Here is a 19,586-nt window from a genome sequence, read left to right on the forward strand (position 1 = left end):
ACTGAGTTATAAATAAAGTAGTTATAGTGGTTACATAGTTTTGACTCACTTCTCCTACAGAGGCCAATTTGTGAAAATGACACATTTCTAACTGACACTGATTGTACTTTTGATCAAAAATAATCTGAAAAAAAAAAAAAAAAATGTTTTATCCTTCTTTCATTGTGGTATTTACTTTCCCACACAAATCTTTCACAAACATTTACAACACGAGGGCAACAAGGTTTCTTACTTTTGGGTGATTTTAAATTACATGAGCCTCAATCTTTTCTATATGTGCGATTTAACTTTAATAAAGTACAAAAAGTAGGCAATATTAATCAATACTCACCAGTCTTTTATTGTTTTTGCTGTGGGTGCATTTCTGATAACACTTAGAGTGTGCTGTTCTAGTGATAACAGGGGGTTCTTCAACTAGGGGTTGTACTTTGTTACCAGTTGGAGAACCAGTCTGCTCAACTGCCTTTACTTTGTTACTCAACGATTTTTCAGCATCAGTAATTTTCAGTTCTACAGATTCGCTGGAACAATCCCTTGTCTCAAATATGTTTTTTGCTGACTTATTTAAACTGATTAAGTTAGGCTGAAGTCGCTCTGATCGATTTACTTTAAAATTAATGTCTTCCAATCCAGTTATATCATTGCATGCTGCAACAACTGGATCAGTAGGATGATCAGCAAAAGATGGATTCAAAACACCTCTTCCATTCTGCACACAACCATTTGAAAAAAACTTCAGATCTTTTGTACTAAAATTCAACTCATCTTTATGAAGAGTGGAATGCACATTAAATGCTCTGTTAGTCTTTGCAGCAATACCGTTCTTTGACTCATCACTTGCCAAATGATCTATAACTTCAACTAAAATTTTTTCTACAAGATTGTTAGCAAAACTATGTACTGTAGTTGGCTGGATCACTTGAGTGTTAGTTTCCTCTTGAGGAGAGTAGAGACATTCTTTTACTTCAGATAGTGCATTCTGGATATCTGAAAATCTGGAATCTCTTAGTGAGGAGCGCCATGATGTTCTAAAAGAACAGTTACAACTATCCGTCGGTTTAGGCGGTCTACTCCAATGAGTGAACCAATAATCCTCTGATGACTGCTCTGAAGTATTGGATATCATTGAATGGCTTCTCCTTTTATAATCGCTGCACTCAATGTCAGGTGATAATATTTTAGAGCAGTTCCTCGAATTTGTAGCAGTTGGCTGGTTGACATTGCCTGTAAGGCTATCTCTGATGGTTGGAATTTTTGACTCATAGTCCATATGGATAACTCTAATCAATTTTTGCGTGCTTAAAATGATGAATTTATTTTCCACCAGATTGCTTGCAGATGGATGCACCTGGCGCCTGCTCTGCAAGCATGGCAACCACCGCATGCAGCACCTAAAGTAATTGAAAAAATCATTCTGTGGTGACTCCAGCCTTGACTGAAAATTTGGGCTGCTGCTCATTCTGTGTCATACTGGTGTGCAGACCTGAAAATAAAATTTGTCTTTGGTAAACAAGCAACACAAATGACTACAAATGAGGCAGACATGAAATAAATAATTCAATAATTAGCAAGACAACTGAAGAGGGGTGAGTGTTTTTGGATTCAGCCTGAAATGATACGCAACACTTGCACGGTGAAAATGAAATAGAATAATGGAACTGCTGAGCAGTGAAGAACATGAGTCTCAGGAATGGGAATGCTCATTCAACTAAAAGTAGACTGTCCTGTGCATGATCCAACGGGCAGTTAATGAATGAACAAACATGGAAATTATCAAAGCTTTTGATATGTGTAAACAGGAAAAAGCTGAGGTGTCACGAAAAGCAGGAGCACAAGAGATAGCTAACGTCTACACTCTGGAATCATTGTGAAGTGCATGACGAAGGGAAAATGTGAAAATTTCCTGCATGAAGATAAAAGTAATGGTCTTTAATGGATAAGGGTCAAAAAATAGAGATTATAATCAATAATGAAACAACAGAAGTAGAACAAAGTTATAGATTTACAGTATTCAAAAAGACTTATTACTGTAGTCAAAAAGTTCAATAATTAAAAAATTAATTTTAATCTTTGGTAAACTACAAAATACTTCAGAAATATAGTGCGTATGGCAACATCAGTAATGGAAGGCCTCACACTCAAATTTTTAAAAAAGGGTATATACAGGCATAAGAAATGAGATTTCTTAGAGTGAAATGGTGTACAAGAACAAGCAGGATTACAAATGAAACACTAAGAAAACTACAGGTATAAAGCCTCAATGGAAATATGCATCGAAAGAGTTTCAGATAGAGTGACCAACTGGAAAGAAAAAAACAGAAAGATTGTAAATGTTGTGGCAGACAGAGTGGGCAGACCACACAACAGGTGGAAACTGTTGCAAGCAGTATTTCCTGATATCTGAAGTGAAGAAGAAAGGCAGATAAAGAAATTACTGCCAAAATTTCTTCATTCAAAACTTGTTGAGCAGTTACAAATCAGGAAAATTACCTTCCTAATAGTTACCTTGCAGCATTATAATAATGCAAAAGAACTTCTCACTAATTAGTAAGCATGTGAGAAAGATAGAATAAACTGAAGTAGTTTTTGAGAACATTTCTCTTAGAGGACAGTGGCTATTCTTAGCACTTTAAAAATGAACATAAACAGACTCGACCACAAGAAACCTTCATTTTTGTGGTTACCGGTTTTGGTCAGTCACTGACCATCTTCAGACCTCATACCACGATGGTAGGTGGTGGCGGAGAACGGAGCAAGCGTTATGGATTAAACAGAGCAGTTGATGTTCATGGACTCCATAACTTCTCCATTCTCTGCCACCATTACAACCATGGTATTAGGTCTGAAGATGGTCACTAACTGCCGGAAATTGGTAACCACAAAAATAGCGGTTTCTTGGGGTTGAGGCTGTTTATGTTCATTACAAAAAAAAGGCTCTGAGAACTATGGGACTTAACATCTGTGGTCACCAGTCCCCTAGAACTTAGAACTACTTAAACCTAGCTAACCTAAGGACATCACACACATCCATGCCCAAGGCAGGATTCGAACCTGCGACCGTAGCAGTCCCGCGGTTCCGGACTGAGCGCCTAGAACCGCGAGACCACCGCGGCCGGCTGTTCATTACAAACTGAAGTGTTTGATACTGCTACACCAACTCAACCTAACTGACCTCTTTCACCTTAATTTACATCTCTGAACATGCTACAGGTCAGAATGTAACAATATTTAAGATTTTTTATTTAAATCCATTGGTTACACCAAACTGTAATCACCTTGTCACTTCCCAAACTAACCTAGACCTTCAGCTGCCCTACAGATTAGTGTGTCACTACATTATACAGTTATTAAACTAATATAGGCACAACAGAATTACTGCTAGTGCTCTGTTCCCTTCTGTTTGTGCATGTATGGCAACACACCAACACACACCATGCTGCATTACGTTACTGTATGACGACGACATCCAGAATTGGTAGGTTCAGTTGACCTGAATGATAAGCAAGATTATTATGTTACAGTGATTACTTAATATATGTGTGTGTGTGTGTGGAAGAATACATTTATTTAACATCAATCATCATAACAAAAAATTAGAACTACTGTAAAAGAACATGTGTGAAGCTGTTAATGTTTATGTGGTCAGTTACCGATGTATCAGTTGTTGCCTTATGCCTCAAGATCTTTGCATTATGTTTACTTAACGATTATTCTGACACCTTGGAAACATGAGTAGTTGGCATTATCGAAGAGTCGTCCTCCGTCCTCCTCCAATGCCGACAGTGGAGAATGAACGTTTGAAACAGATGCCACTCACACTGGCGAAATGACACGAAAATCAGCAAACAACTGTTGACCAAAGATCCTGAGGCAGAAGCTAATAGGCAACATGTCAAAACATGAGGTTTTGGATTAGTCAGCAGGAAGACAAAACAATGTCAAATAAAGAAAAATCAAAAAGTGTTCCACAATTCTCACTATGTATAATGACAAACAGCGACAATGTTGTAAGATTGGATTTCATATGTACATTTCTTTCTGTGTATGAATTTGTGCATTTAACTCCAAAAGCTGTCAAAAGTGCTCTCAAGCCTTCATCTTTCACAGATGCATTACATGACACACAAAAGTCACTTGCATCAGCCAGTGCTGGGAAGATATAGGGAAAAACTCTTCTCACTGTAGAGTACAAGCAACTTTGTAAGACCTCTGAACCACGTACACTTCCAACAGTGACAGGAAGCAGACTCTTATGACACATGGATTTCGAGCTGTGAGCGGTAGACAGACTATTACAACGTGCTCAAGTTGTGAAGTCTTACTGTTCTTTATTCCTGATTTATTTGAGTGCACAGAACACTCTAAAACTCCCTGCAAATTTCTCAATTTTATGAAATCTGGATTCATTGCTATTTTTTGTCTAGGAATGACTAAAATACAGACGATTTATCGGAGAAACTATGACATATATATATGACAGACGGATTTCGAGCTGCAAGCAGCAGACCAGCAGGTATGTAAAAAATGAATACGCAATGAGTGAACAGCAGATGTAAAACAAGTTTGTTAAAACAGCTATGTAAAATAGTTAAGCTTAAGAGCCCTAACATACCTTTGCTAGATAATCAATAAAACCGACTAATATTGTTAAAAATGTACTTTATGTGCAATGAGTGGCAAACAATTAACTATCAAATTCCACATCGTACGCAGCATTTATGACAAAGATCAACCACCAGAGTGATGATTTCAAGGGCAATGAATGCGCCTATATACAAAATGGGAGTGCTAGCTTACATGCAAACTGTAATAAATTCTACAACTACTGAAGCACAAGTACATATTAAACTTTAAGGCATATAAAATTATTAACAAACAACAGTATGAAAATAAAATTATTACTGTGTAAAGGGAAAATCAACGGAAGGCAAACTGTTCAAATTTTATTATTATTTTATGGTGACACCATGGCCCACAGGAATATCTTCAACTCTGCGATGTTCACTTCCTGCTATTGATGCCAGACTTCAGTTCACTTATTTGTGTTTCCTGCCAGCCTCGTCTCCAGGATACTGTACAGTTTCATGTACCACAGCTGTTCCAGTATGGCGAGGGCTGGGGCGGACCACCACACCCAGACTGCCGCCACCCGTTCGGGAGCAGATGAGGCAACGGGGTGTCCTGCAACCCCTCAATGGGCTGACAAGGCTGAGGTGACCTCCCTTAGAGAGATGGCAAAAACCCTTTCACAAATAGACAGTAAAACCAGGTCAGCTGCTGATGCATCATCCGCTAACACCAGGTGGTAGCAATTCAGGATGATTAAGGGTCTGCCTCAGGATGACTAGGTTAGAACAGTCCAGCAAAATGAGGACCACCATCAAATGAGCAATACGACGACAGTGGGGTAGTCCCTCATGATGGAGGAGATGACCACGAGTCAGTCAAGTATGGCCAATGTGGAGCTGGCAAAGGACAGTGGAGTTCTTTTGAGAGGCCCATATGGAGGACCTCCACAAATATGTGGTCTCCTTTACCGCATGTAGTTTGTTTGGCAAACCCCAATTACACTGTTCTGTATCTAAATCCTTAGAACTTGACAGCATAATACTGAGCAAAGATATCATTCCAGAATACCGATCTCAAAAGGTAGCCAATTTGGCCAGCGTGTCAGTGAATTCATTTCCGGGAATCCCAACATGACCTGGGGTTCACACCAAGAGAGACCAAACATCCAAATTGCTCAAGGGCAAGTAGGAAATTCTGGATAATCAATCAAGGGATGATAAGTTTAACATTGGTCATGAGCTTGTAAACTGCTCATAGACTTGCACAGATGAGGAAGAACACACTGATGCAGGAATGGTTATACTCACGAGCACAAGAGATGGTTACTAACTCTGCAGTGAAAATACTGCAGCCATCTGGCAAGGAGTGGAGTTCATTACATCCCACAAGAATGTAAGCAAAGCCAGCATGACCGAGCAACCATCAAGTCACAATCAGTATACACTGACTTCTGAAACGTGCCAAGAATGGAGAATTGGCAGTGAAGAGCCTCAGGATGAGCTGTGTCTTGAAACTTGTGATAGGGCAAGACCAAGCTGTGGACAGGGGCTGCACCACAGAGGTGTATGGGAGTGGGCCCGGAGAACAGGTGGTAGAGGAGAGAGCTAGGGTGCAGAAAAAAAAGGAACTGTATGCAGCTGGTGAATGTAACCCCAATCTGGGCTAGCATTGTGGGTGGTGGAACTCCATATCTGGAAAGAGGAGACAGTAGTTTGGGTGTTCCAGGGCGCAGTGGTTGTGTACCACATAAATGATCGACCGTTGCAGTAACAGTAGTTGCAACAGTGGAACCCTTGCCTCTGCTGGGAGGTTCATTATGGGCTAGCCCGAAAGGTACCAGTTGCCAGTCATACTCCACAATGGCATAGTGGATCCAGCACCTGTAAAATTGAAGGTGATGTCAAGCCAAACTTAAGATACCCGTAATCTAGATGAGACTAGAGCAATGTTGTGTAAAGCAGTATCAGGGCAGCGCAGTCTGCACCACAGTAGGTGTTGCTGAGATGTAGATAAGCATCGGGTTGTGTCTGCTTTAGTAGTGGAAGATGGAGGAGCCATGTCAACTAGGCATCAAAGACATGTCCTGAAAAATGATGAGAGTCCACCACATTGAGGAAAGAGGGACTGGCCAAGACGGTACAGATTCTGGTGGGGGTGGACTGTACAGTGATGACAGAAATGCATAACGCAAGACTTGGCAGCTGAAAAATGGAATCATGAGAGAAAGCCTAAGATTGTGCTCAGTCTGTTGCTCCCTGGAGTCTGCATTCAAAACACATGTCACGGTCAAACAAAAATAAATGCAAAAATTATCAGCATACAGAGTGGGGGACACTGTAGGTCACACATTCACCACCAGACCTTTGATAGCTACTAAAATTGGGGACACTCAAAACAGAACCATGCGTACCTCATTCTCCCACAGATGGGATGTGTTACAGGAGGCACCAACCTATACCTGAAAAGTGAGACATGAAAGTAAGTTCTGGATACAAATTAGGAACGGACAACAGGCGCCAATTCGTGTAAGGTGACAAGGATGTGATTGTGGTTGGTTGGTTTGTGGGATTAAAGGGACCAGACTACTATGGTCATCGGTCCCTTGTTCCATAAAAACTAAAACCACCCAAAGAGAATAAAAAACGAACAGGAAAGACAGCAGACGAAACAGGACATGAAATACTCTGACAGAGACCAGACAAAACAAATTAAAACACACAGTGTGACGGTGGTTGGCCGACCGTAGAGAAAAAGAGGAAAAGCCAACCACCAAGAACACTTTAAAAACTCAGTTTAAAATCAGAGGCTAAAAGCCAGAATCAACACTAAAAAACTCAGATTAAAGGATAAAAACCCCCTGCCCGAATAAAACACAATATGGACCACCGTCAAGGTCGCCCCACAATGACAAAGAGGGGGATCCTCACGACACCATAAATAACTGTGCGTGAGTCAGGTGTGGCCAATGCGGAGCCGACAAAGGATGACTGAGTCCCTGCGGTTCGCTCGCATGGATGACCGCCACACAGTCGTCGCGTCCTTCACGGCACGGAGTTTGTTAGGAGTGGTCAGACCGCACCATTCAGCATCCCAAAACGAGAGAACTTTGCGGCGTAAAACTGACGGCAAATCAGCTGCCAGGAGGCCAATCTCCAGAGATGGCGGTCAACAGTTTCATTGCCGGGTATACCAACATGGCCTGGGGTCCAAACAAAGACCACAGACCTGCCGCTAGGGGCGAGAGTATGCAGGGACTCCTGGATAGCCATCACCAGACGAGAACGAGGGAAACACTGGTCGAGAGCTCCTAAACCGCTCAGGGAATCGCTACAGATAACGAAGGACTCACCTGAGCAGGAGCAGATATACTCTAGGGCATGAAAGATGGCGACCAGCTCAGCAGTGTAAACACTGCAGCCAGCCGGCAACGAACGTTGTTCAGATTGGTCCCCTAGAGTTAGTGCATAACCGACGAGACCAGAAACCATCGAAACGTCGGTGTAGACAACGCCAGAGCCCTGATACGTGGCCAGGATGGAATAAAAGCGGCGTCGGAAGGCCTCCGGAGGGACTGAGTCCTTCAGGCCATGTGCCAAGTCGTGCCGAAGGCAAGGGCGAGGCACACACCACGGGGGTGTACGCAGAGGGGCCCGGAAAGGAGGTGGAACAGGGAAACACCCAAGCCAGGAAAGAAGCTGTTTGACACGTACGGCGATCGGACAACCCAACCGGGGCCGACGTTCTGGCAGATGAACGACTGACTGCGGGAAGAGGACACGATAATTTGGATGCCCGGGCAAGCTAAAAACATGGGCAGCATAAGCAGCCAGTAATTGTTGGCGTCGTAACCGCAGTGGAGGGACACCTGCCTCCACAAGTATGCTGTCCACAGGGCTGGTTCGGAAGGCACCAGTGGCAAGGCGTATCCCACTGTGGAGGATTGGGTCCAGCACCCGCAACGCAGATGGGGATGCTGAGCCATAAGCCAGACTCCCATAGTCCAGACGGGACTGGATTAACGCTGGGTAAAGCCATAGGAGAGTAGATCGGTCGGCGCCCCACCTGTTGTGGCTCAGGCATCGCATAGCATTTAGATGCCGCCAACACGGCTGTTTAAGCTGCCGAATATGAGGCAGCCAAATCAACCGGGCATCAAAAACCATCCCCAAAAACCTATGTGACTCCACCACTTTAAGAAGCTCGCCGTCAAGATAAAGCCTCGGCTCCGGGTGAACAGTGCGTTGCCGGCAGAAATGCATAACGCAGGTCTTGGCTGCGGAAAACTGAAAACCATGCGCTACAGCCCAAGACTGCGCCTTGCGGATTGCACCCTGTAGCTGATGTTCAGCAGCTGCAATGCCAATAGAGCTGTAGTAAAGGCAGAAGTCGTCAGCATACAGGGAAGCGGAGACAGTATTTCCCACGGCCACAGCGAGCCCGTTAATAGCTATTAAAAACAGACACACACTGAGAACAAACCCTGTGGCACACCGTTCTCCTGGACTTGGGAGGAACTATATGTGGCCGCGACGTGCACGCGGAAGGTACGATACGACAGAAAATTGCGGATATAGATCGGCAGAGGGCCCCGAAGACCCCATCCATGAAGCGTAGAAAGGATGTGATGACGCCATGTCATATCATACGCCTTCCGCATGTCAAAAAAGACAGCAACCAGATGCAGACGGTGGGCAAAGGCAGTACGGATGGCCAACTCCAAGCTCACCAGATTGTCGGCGGCGGAGCGGCCTTTACAGAACCCACCCTGAGACGGAGCCAGAAGGCCTTGAGACTCCAGTACCCAATTCAAGCGCCGGCTCACCATCCGTTCAAGCAACTTGCTAAGAACGTTGGTGAGGCTAATGGGGCGGTAGCTGTCCACCTCCAAAGGTTTTTTCCCTGGTTTCAGAATGGGGACGACAAGACTTTCCCACCATTGCGACGGAAACTCACCCTCGACCCAAACACGGTTGTAAAGATCGAGGAGGTGTCGCTGGCAGTCCACTGAAAGGTGTTTCAGCAGCTGAGAGTGGATGCTATCTGGGCCAGCAGTGGTATCAGGCCAAGCGGCAAGCGCACTGCGAAATTCCCACTCACTAAATGGAACATTGTACAATTCAGGATGGTGATTGCAAAAACAAAGACTCCGACGTTCTATCCACTCCTTAATGGAGCGGAAGCCCAAGGGGTAGTTGGCAGAAGCGGAATTCATAGCAAAGTGCTCTGCCAAGCGGTTTGCGATGACGTCGGAGTCAGTACAAACTGCTCCATTCAGTGAGAGCGCAGGGACATTGACAAGGGGTCCGATAGCCACAGAGGCGGCGAATCTTGGCCCAGACCTGCGATGGAGTGGCATGGAGGCCAATGGTGGACACATACCGCTCCCAGCACTCCTGCTTGCGTTGGCGGATAATGCAGCGGGCTCACGCACGCAGCCATTTGAAGGCGATAAGGTGGTCGATTGAGGGATGTCTCTAGTGATGCTGGAGCGCCCACTGGCGAGCTTTAATCGCTTCAGCGATCTCAGGCGACCACCAAGGCAGAGTCCGCCGCCGAAGGGACCCAGAAGAATGGAGAATGGTAGATTCGGCGGCAGTAACGATGCCGGTGGTGACCGACTGAACCACTGCATCAATGGCATCGTTAGAGAGAGGCTCAATAACAGCAGTGGAGGAGAACAAGTCCCAGTCAGCCTGATTCATAGCCCATCTGCTAGGGCGCCCAGAAGACTGACGCTGTGGCAAGATCGAAAAGTGGTCACTACCACACAGGTCGTCATGCACTCTCCATTGGACAGACGTTAAGAGGCTAGGGCTGCAGATGGAAAGGTCAATGGCGGATTATGTGCTATGCGCCACACTGAAGTGTGTGAAGGCACCATCATTTAAGATCGAGAGATCGAGCTGCGCCAATAAATGCTCAACGATGGCGCCTCGACCTGTTGCCACTAACCCACCCCACAGATGGTTATGGGCGTTAAAGTCGCCCAGTAACAGGAAAGTTGGAGGCAATTGGGCTATCAGAGCAGCCAGGACATGCTGCGCGACATCACCATCCGGTGGAAGGTAAAGACTGCAGACGGTAACAGCCTGTGGCGTCCACACCCGAACAGCAACAGCCTCTAAAGGTGTTCGGAGAGGTACAGACTCGCTGTGAAGAGAGTTCAGGACATAGATGCAGACGCCACCAGACACCCTTTCATAAGCTTCCCGGTTCTTATAATAACCCCGATAGCCACGGAGGGCGGGGGTTCGCATTGCCGGAAACCAAGTTTCCTGCAGAGCAATGCAGAGGAAAGGGTGAAGGCTGATAAGTTGGCGGAGCTCAGCTAGATGGTGGAAGAAACCACTGCACTTCCACTGGAGGACGGTGTTGTCCATGGCTGAGAAAGGCTTGACGGGACTGGGAAGGGAGATTACACCGCTGGGTCACCTGCTGCCTCCGATTTAGCACCTGTGATAGTGCTTTCCATGGCGTCTGAGGGACCGGTGAGATCGAGGTCCTCAGCGAACGCCAGAATCTCCACCGCATCCTCAGACGCAGAACTGGAAGGTTGCGGTGGGATGGCTGCCACCGCGAGTTCCTTGGGCTGAGAGCTCTTCTTGGGTTTCTCACGCCGTTCCTTGGTTCGCACTGGCTGGGAGGGCTTCACCGATTCAGTCTCCGGGACAGAGGGTGATCGTGAAGCCTTACGACCAGGTGATTGCGGGCACTTACGCCACTGTCGGTCGTCAGCCTTCTCGCTGGCGGAAACCTGGGAAGGGAGGGACCCAAGGGACCCCTTGCGAGCGTGAGAAGCCGAAGAAGTTGGACACTTCTCCGGCTTAGAAGTGGGGACGGACGTCCCCGATGGGTGGGATGATGTTGCTCCTGAGGTAGGTGGCGCAGGAGCAACCCGGTGGGTAGAGCCCCCCACTGGCGAGGGGGCAGGAGGAGTTGTACTACTCGTCGATCCGGCCACAATTTGAGAAACAGACGGGGCAGGCACAGGTGTTGTAGCAGCAGCGTAGGAAGATGTCATTCTCACAGGATGGAGTTGGTCGTATTTCCTCTTGGCCTCAGTATAGGTTAGTCGGTCCAGGGTCTTGTATTCCATGATTTTACGCTCTTTCTGGAAAATTCGGTAGTCTGGCGAGCAAGGTGAATGGTGCTCCAAGCAGTTGACACAGATGGGAGGCGGGGCACATGGAGTATTGGGATGTGATGGGCGTCCGCAATCTCGACATGTGAGGCTGGAAGTGCAGCGAGAAGACATATGGCCGAACTTCCAGCACTTAAAGCACCGCATCGGAGGGAGGGATATAGGGCTTAACGTCACATCGGTAGACCATCACCTTGACTTTTTCCGGTAATGTATCCCCTTCGAAGGCCAAGATGAAGGCACCGGTAGCAATCTGATTTTCCTTAGGACCCCGATGAACGCCGGACGAAATGTACACCTCGGCGCTCTAATTTGGCGCGCAGCTCTTCATCAGACTGCAAAAGAAGATCCCTATGGTAAATAACTCCCTGGACCATATTTAAACTCTTATGGGGTGTGATCGTAACGGCAACATCCCCCAACTTGTCACAAGTGAGTAACCGTCGTGACTGGGCAGAGGATGCCGTTTGTATCAGGACTGACCCAGAGTGCATTTTTGACAAGCCCTCCACCTCCCCAAACTTGTCCTCTAAATGCTCGACGAAGAACTGAGGCTTTGTAGAGAGAAAAGACTCCCCATAACCCTCGTACAAACTAAGAAGTGGGGCGAATAACTGTTACTGCCATCCTGAGACTTACGTTCCTCCCACGGTGTGGCCAGGGAGGGGAGCGTTTTCGGATCGTACTTCTGAGCGTTAAACTGAGCCCAAGAACACTTAGAGACTGCTGGCAGCTGGCCCCCAGCGAGAGACGATGTACCACGCTTCATTGCGGGTCATCCGCCCTGATGCCACCTACTCCGACCAAGGGCCCTCCCCACGGGCGCCATCCAGCCACGGCAAGAGCCACCTGGCAGGATGGCCGTTGCCGAGAGTCCCGATACCCCAGGAGGATAGGCATCTACTCCTTGGCATACATGGGGAGTTAACGGCACAGGCATCAGTAGAGCGATCCCTGTGTTGTCAGGGGGCTACAACCAACAGGGTATATGGCGGCCCCACCACAAGGGACTGCACGCAGAAAAAGAGTCATGCCCAAGAGATGGAGAGCGGACAGGACTGCAGTTCAACGGTGTATAAGCTGGCGAAAGGTCTGATCGCAAGATGGACACAATGCACCAATGCCCTTCCCCAATCAGCTCGCTCTTCGGAAAATTTTGAGAGATGGAGGTCAAACCCAACAGGGGACCATCACATAAGGCCGAAAAGTTTGAGACTCCTTTTAGTCGCCTCTTACGACAGGCAGGAATACCGCGGGCCTATTCTAACCCCCGGACCCGCAGGGGGAGATGTTATTGTGCTACGTGTTATCAGATGCTTCATGCAGATTGAAAAGATCTGCAACAAGGTGTTGATGCTGGGCAAAAACCATTCAGATGGCAAACTCCACATGGACTAAACTACGTGTGGGAGAGTCACTCAGCAAAAACAACTCTGGGCTGAAGCAAAAATGTCCTGGGATTCAAGGATCCAAGGATCCAATACAGAATTCGACTCACCATACTTTCGAGCAACTTGGAGAGGGCATTGGTTTAACTGATCAGATAATAGCTGTCCATCTGAATAGGTGGTTCACTCTATTTCAAAACTGGAATAATGACACTTTCTAGCCAATGGAAAGGGAAATCTCCCCCCCCCCCCCCCCCCCCCCCTCGCTCCAGCAATGGTTAAAAAGCGCAAGTATATGAGACTGGCAAGCCCTCGATAAGTGCTGAAACATCTAGTTGTGCACCCATTCCGGTCCAGGAGCGGTGTCAGTGTAGACAGGAAGGACGCTGGCAAATTCCCACTTGTTAAACAGGGCATTATACGGCTCTAGGTGGCATAGAACGAAAGATACAGGGGGGACATTTGTGATGATGTTTGAGAAGATGGAACGCAGGCGGATAGTGGACTGATGCGGAGACTTGGGTGAAACGATAAGCAAAATGCTCAGCAATAGATTATTATTATTATTATTATTATTATGGTTTGTGGGGCACTCAACATTGTGGTTATCAGCACCCAAACAAATGCCCAATCTTTATACAGTCCATTGTCACCATGTTCTTGAATGACCCAGAGGCAGCAACGCTAACCACTAGACCATGAGCTGGACTCAGCAACAGAGTCTGAGTTTGTGAGGATAACACCAGTCAGGGAAATTTCTGAGACACCCATATGAGGATGGCAGCCTAAAATGCATCCGATCTTTTCCCATACCTGTGAAAGGAGAGGATGTGGCCCTATGGTAGTGAAATACCATTCCCCACAAATCCGTTTCTGGTTTTAGGAAGATAATGGGCCCGGGCATGAAACCATTTAAAGGCCAGGAGCTGGTCAAGAGATGGATGCAGGCGGTCCATCAAGGGACAGTCTTCCACTAGGGAGAATGCAAGGAAGAAGTAAGTGTCAAAACAGCTGCCGAAAGGATGGCATCAGTCAAACTCCTTATGGACTCATCAGTGCCATTGTGTGATGGAGTGGTTGGGATGGCAGACAAGGAAAAGATATCCCAAGCTGCATTAATAAATACCTACCTGGGAAGGTGTCTAGGCAAGTGATGCTGAAGAAAAGAAACGAGGATCAAAAAATGTCACACAAATCGTCATGGGCTCTGTGTTGAATGGTTGAATGGAGGGGAGGAATCCAGGGCTACAGTTGAAAGGCAAAAGAAAGTGCCATGTGCCACACCGAAGTGTGTGGGGGCTCCTTTGTTGAGGAGGCACAGATGAAGCCCTGCTAGCATGTCTTCAACAATTCTGCCACAGTAAGTGGTCACAGTACAAACCCACAGTGAGTTATGGCTGTAAAAACGCCAAGTAGAATGACAGGAGGAGGGTGTTGTCTAAGGAGGGCAAGAAAAGAAGGAACTATAGACAGCCAGTCTGGAGAGATAAAGATTGCTTATTGTTGCTGCAGAGTCTAAATAAATCTGAACAGCCACCACTTCAACCACAGTATGAATAGGATCCCAAGAACTAACCATGTTCATCAGGACCAACATACCGACACCACCAAAAGCTTGTAAAGGGCCAATATGGTTCCAGCAGAATGCTTGGAAACCACGAAGAGTTGGTGAGTAAGTATCCACAACACAAGCTGCAGAGTAGAGTGAAAGAAGAGTTCCAATTCCAGAAGCTGACAATAGTAACCATTACCGTTCCACTGGGGGTGAGTAGTACAAGAGGCCAGATGGATACTGAATGGTCCAGAATGGCTTCCTGTTCCACTCACAAATAGAGTGAGAGAAAAACAAGTGGCTACATTTCTCCCTATGAGCTCTAATTTCTTCTATCTTATCTTCATTGTCCTTAAGCAGCATGTTTATTGGCAGTAGCAGAATCGTTCTGCAGTCAGCTTCAGATGCAAGTTCTCTAAATTTTCTCCATAGTGGTTCTTGAGAAGAACAGCACCTTCCCTCCAGGGGTTCCCATTTGAGTCCCTGAAGTATCTTCTTAAGCACTTGTGTGTTGTTTGAAACTAACATATCTAGTAACCTGCCTATGAATTTCTTCAATGTCTTGCTTTATTCTAACCTGATATGGATCTCAAACTCACGAGCAGTACTGAAGAATAGGTCACATTAGCATACTATATGTAGTCTGCTTTATGGACGAACCACAATTTCCCATAATTCTCCCAATATACTGAAATCGACCATTCACCTTCCCTACCACAATCTTCACGTGCTCTTACCATTTTTTGTAATGTTATGTCCACATATTTAACCAACATGATTGTTCCATGCAGGACACTACTAATGCTGTATCCAAACATCACAGGTCTTTTTTTCCTACTCGTTTACCTTAATTCACATTTTTCTATGTTTAGAACTAGCTGCCATTCATCACACCAACAAAAAATTTTGTCTAAGTCATCTTGCATCCTCCTACAGCCACTCTACAATGACACCTTCCCACACACCACAGCATCATCAGCAAACAGCTGCTTACCCTGCCACCAGATCATTTACATAAAATAACAATGGTTCTATCACACTTCCCTGGCACACTTCACACAATAGCCTTGTCTCTGGTGAACACTTGCCATTGAGGACAACGTATTGGGTTCTATTACTTAAGATGCGTTTGAGCCATTCACACACCCGGGAGCCTGCTCCGTACACTCATACCTTTGTTAACAGTCTACAGTGAGGAACTGTATCATGCCTTTGCAGAAATCCTGAAATATGGAATTTGTCTCTTGCTCTTCTTCTATAGTTCACAGTATATTATTTCCTTAATTACATAATATGTTAAAAAGAATAAGTTGAGTTTCAGAAGAGCAATGATTTCTAAAACCATGCTGATTCATGGACAGAAGTTTATCAGTCTCAAGAAAATTTATTATATTCGAACTGAGATTATGTTCAAGAATTCTGTAGCAAACAGTTGTTAGTATTACTGATCTCTAACTTTGTGGGTCCATTCTTTAACCCTTCTTATACACAGGGGTAACCTGAACTTTTTCCCAGTCATTTGGGACTTGCACTGGTTGAGAGATTTGCAATAAATGCAAGCTAAGTAAAGGGCCAATGCCTTAGAGCACTCCCTATAAAACCAAACCGGTATTCTCTACAGATTTGTTGACTTATTTGTTTTCAACGATTTCAGCTGCTTCACTTCGCCAGGGTAGCTTATTACTATGTTATCCATATAGGAGTCTGTTCGCTGGTCAAATGATGGTATGTTTGTATGACTCTCCTGCATGAACGATTTCTTGAATGCAAAATTTAAAAATTCAGCTTTTGTTTTGCTATCCTCAACTGCCACATCACAATGGTCAATGAAGAACTGGACGAATCCTTAGACCCACTAAGCAATTTTACATAGTACCACAATTTTATCAGGTTCTCGGCCAGATCTTTTGCTAACATATGGTGGTGGTGGTTGTATGCTTCATGCATAGATCTTTTCACAGGCACACTTATATCTACTAACCTTTGCTGTCATCATTTGTTTGCAGTTTCTTTCCTTCCTCAGCATTTTCTGAATTTTGTTGTTAAGCATGGTGGCTCTTTTCTGTCCTTAATCCACTTCCTACGCACAATGTTTTCCAGACCGCGATTTACAATCTGTTTGAGCTTTGCCCATAATTTCTCTATGTCCATATTACTAGAAGTAGATGATGTCAGTTCGCTGTCTAAGTAACATGCAAACAATGCTTATCTGTTCTGTCTAGCAGACACTCTCCTAATCTTCTTGACTGATTTATTAACTTTGGTAACTACATGTGCTATAATGAGACCATGACCACTAACCTCTGTCTCTACAATGACACTGTCCGGCCCTTTTGTAGCTACAAGGTCTAAGATATTTCCACTGCACGTGAGCTGCCGAACTAGCTGCTCAAGACCGTTCAGAAAATGTGTTCGCAAGTACTTCACAAGACTACGACTATGTGTCTGTAGCCTCCCCCACTCCCCCGATACAATGAATCCATAGACATCCTAGTCTATACTCGGTAGGTTAATGTTGCCCCCAACTAATACGGCATTATGGCATTATCTGGGTATTTACATGCTACTAACTGTAGACTTTCTTTGAATGGCTCTAGAATTGTCACAACAAAACATGGTGGCTGGTAAAAACATCCAACAATTAACTTGGTTTCACCTGGATCTGTTATATGGAACCATATAACTTCACTATCACACGCAACGACTAACTCAATACGCAAAATATTTTTTTCAATTTCAATGAACATTTTTCCCTTCTGCGGCATATAATCTGTCTTTCTGATATATGTTCAACTCACTAAACATTTCAGAGATTAATACTTTGGGTTTCAGCCAGCTTTCAGTCCCAAAAATAATTTGAATGCGTGAGCTTTCCTGGAGGGCAGTACATTTGAGAACTTTGTTATGAATACTTTAACAATTTACTGATAACATTTTGGCAGTCAAAGCATCTTCACTCTGAACAAGGTCTGGCTTCCCTTTCTGTGTATCGACATGTGAGTGTTAAAAAAAAGAGTGCTCCACAATTGCTCTGCTACCAGAAGTAGCTCTTTCCTTTACGCAGTGAACCTCTGACTATCCCATTCGGCTCCAAACCAAAGGACTCCAATCAATGCGGGGAACAATACTGCAAACTACGAGCTCTGCTTGCATGCTAGGCTGGCAGCCTTCACCATCTCTGCCAGCTACTGCACAAACTGAGAATGACCTCAGAAAGCATGCGACAGTCACCATTGGTGCCAACATGAGCCACAACTTGGAGACGACTGCACCCTGCACAATCGATGCCCTCAGGCAAGGCCACCTACACATTTCAGATGAGGCAACCTGGCAGACATACCGAATGCACAATGGCTTTCTTTCCAGCCCTGAAAGCTATCTTTCTACAGGGCTCCATAACACGAAAAACATTGGGGCTCATGATGACTAGCGAAACTCTACCCACTTGTACCTTCTCAGACGCTGCTTAAAGGACATGATCCCTGTGTGAAGAGATTGGGAATGGAAATGGCATAGAGATGGACTAAGATGTTATGGGGTTGGGTCTGCAATTGAACATCCTTTAAGAAGGGTGGGAAGAATCTTGAGTAGAATGTTCTTCATTTAAGGGCATGATGATCAGGTAATCAGGACAGGTAATAAGAGCCCTGACAAAGGATGTGATTCAGTTGCTAAAGTACAGGGTGATAATGCGTGAAAAAGGGAGGGGGAGGGGGGGATGGGCTCCTTTGCAGCTGGTTTTTGGGGGTGGAAGGAGGGTAGAGTGTATGTGACAAAATGACATGGGAGATTTGTTCATGGACTATTTCAGCAGGATAGTACCTGTCTATGAAGCCCTTGGTGAGACCTTCAGTATACTGTACAAGGGAGTTCTCATCACTGTATATACACTGTCCCCAGATGGGATGGATTTTCTTGGTGTGGGAAGGGATAATAGCTGTTGAAATGTAGGTGTTGGTATTGGTTGATGGGCTTAATATGGAGGTGTGGGTGGAGCCTTCAGATAGGAAGTGATCTCAATAGCCAGGCCAATATCCGACCCCTCTTAAAGTGGTGTTCTGTCAACCACCCAACCTCTACAACATCATAGTCCATCCCTACGTCACTCCCAATCATAACCCCTCAGCACAGGGATCATATCTCTGTGGAAAATGTAAGTGCAAGACCTGTCCGATCCCCCCCCCCCCCCCCCCCCCCTCCAGAACTTCCTATTCCAGTCCTGTCACATACTTATCTCACACCATCAGAGGATGGACCACCTGTGAATGCAGCCATATCATATACCAGCTCGGCTGCAATCATTTCTCAGCTTTTTCTATCTGTACAACTACCAATCACACATCCACCAGGATAAATGGCCACCGCCAAACTGTGGCCAAGAGCAAAATAGACCAACCTCTGCCACAACTTGTAGCAGAACATAATATGTTAGACTTTAAAGGCAGCTTAACAACCCAGCGTATCTGGGTCTTCCCCTCCACCACTATCTTTTCTGAGCTGTGCATATGGGGGGGGGGGGGGGGGGGGTTATCCTTACAACATATTCCCCAGTCTTCATAATTGTAATTCCTATGTATTAAGGAGAATTTACAGTTTTTAAGGTTTGACTTTTTTTTTGTCTAACTGAAGTTTAACAGATTCCTTACAGCACTCATGTGGATGGCCTCACAATTTTCATCATTTGTGGTCAACGGACCATTTTCACTTGACTGTTCTCCCACTGAAAACATTGGGCAGCATCTTGGACAACAAACGACCAATACTCAACAAAATCAAGCACGCAATTACTTCCCCAGGCCTAAGGTTTGGCTTCACAGTTTTAAGATATTGTTTTTCTTTTTGAAACAAAGTAGAGAATGGTAATGTTAGAGATTTGTGATTCCATCTTTATAACAAAATCTTCTACCTACAGTTGACTAGTTTCAAGTAATGCACA

The 19,586-nt window shown here is 45.3% G+C and overlaps 1 protein-coding gene across 4 annotated transcripts in view; it reads right to left on the bottom strand.

Annotated features, from left to right (window-relative positions):
* LOC126272015 (uncharacterized) overlaps positions 1–19,586 on the bottom strand; it is a 103,323-nt gene that overhangs the window by 80,098 nt on the left and 3,639 nt on the right. For all 4 annotated transcript variants that reach the window (XM_049974508.1, XM_049974507.1, XM_049974509.1 and 1 more), the window contains exon 2: positions 332–1,483. In XM_049974508.1, coding sequence (XP_049830465.1) covers positions 332–1,459 — 1,128 coding nt within the window. In that variant the 5' untranslated portion in view covers positions 1,460–1,483. The remainder of the gene's footprint in view (positions 1–331; positions 1,484–19,586) is intronic.

Source organism: Schistocerca gregaria, chromosome 5, assembly GCF_023897955.1.
Source record: "Schistocerca gregaria isolate iqSchGreg1 chromosome 5, iqSchGreg1.2, whole genome shotgun sequence".
Taxonomy (NCBI): domain Eukaryota; kingdom Metazoa; phylum Arthropoda; class Insecta; order Orthoptera; family Acrididae; genus Schistocerca; species Schistocerca gregaria.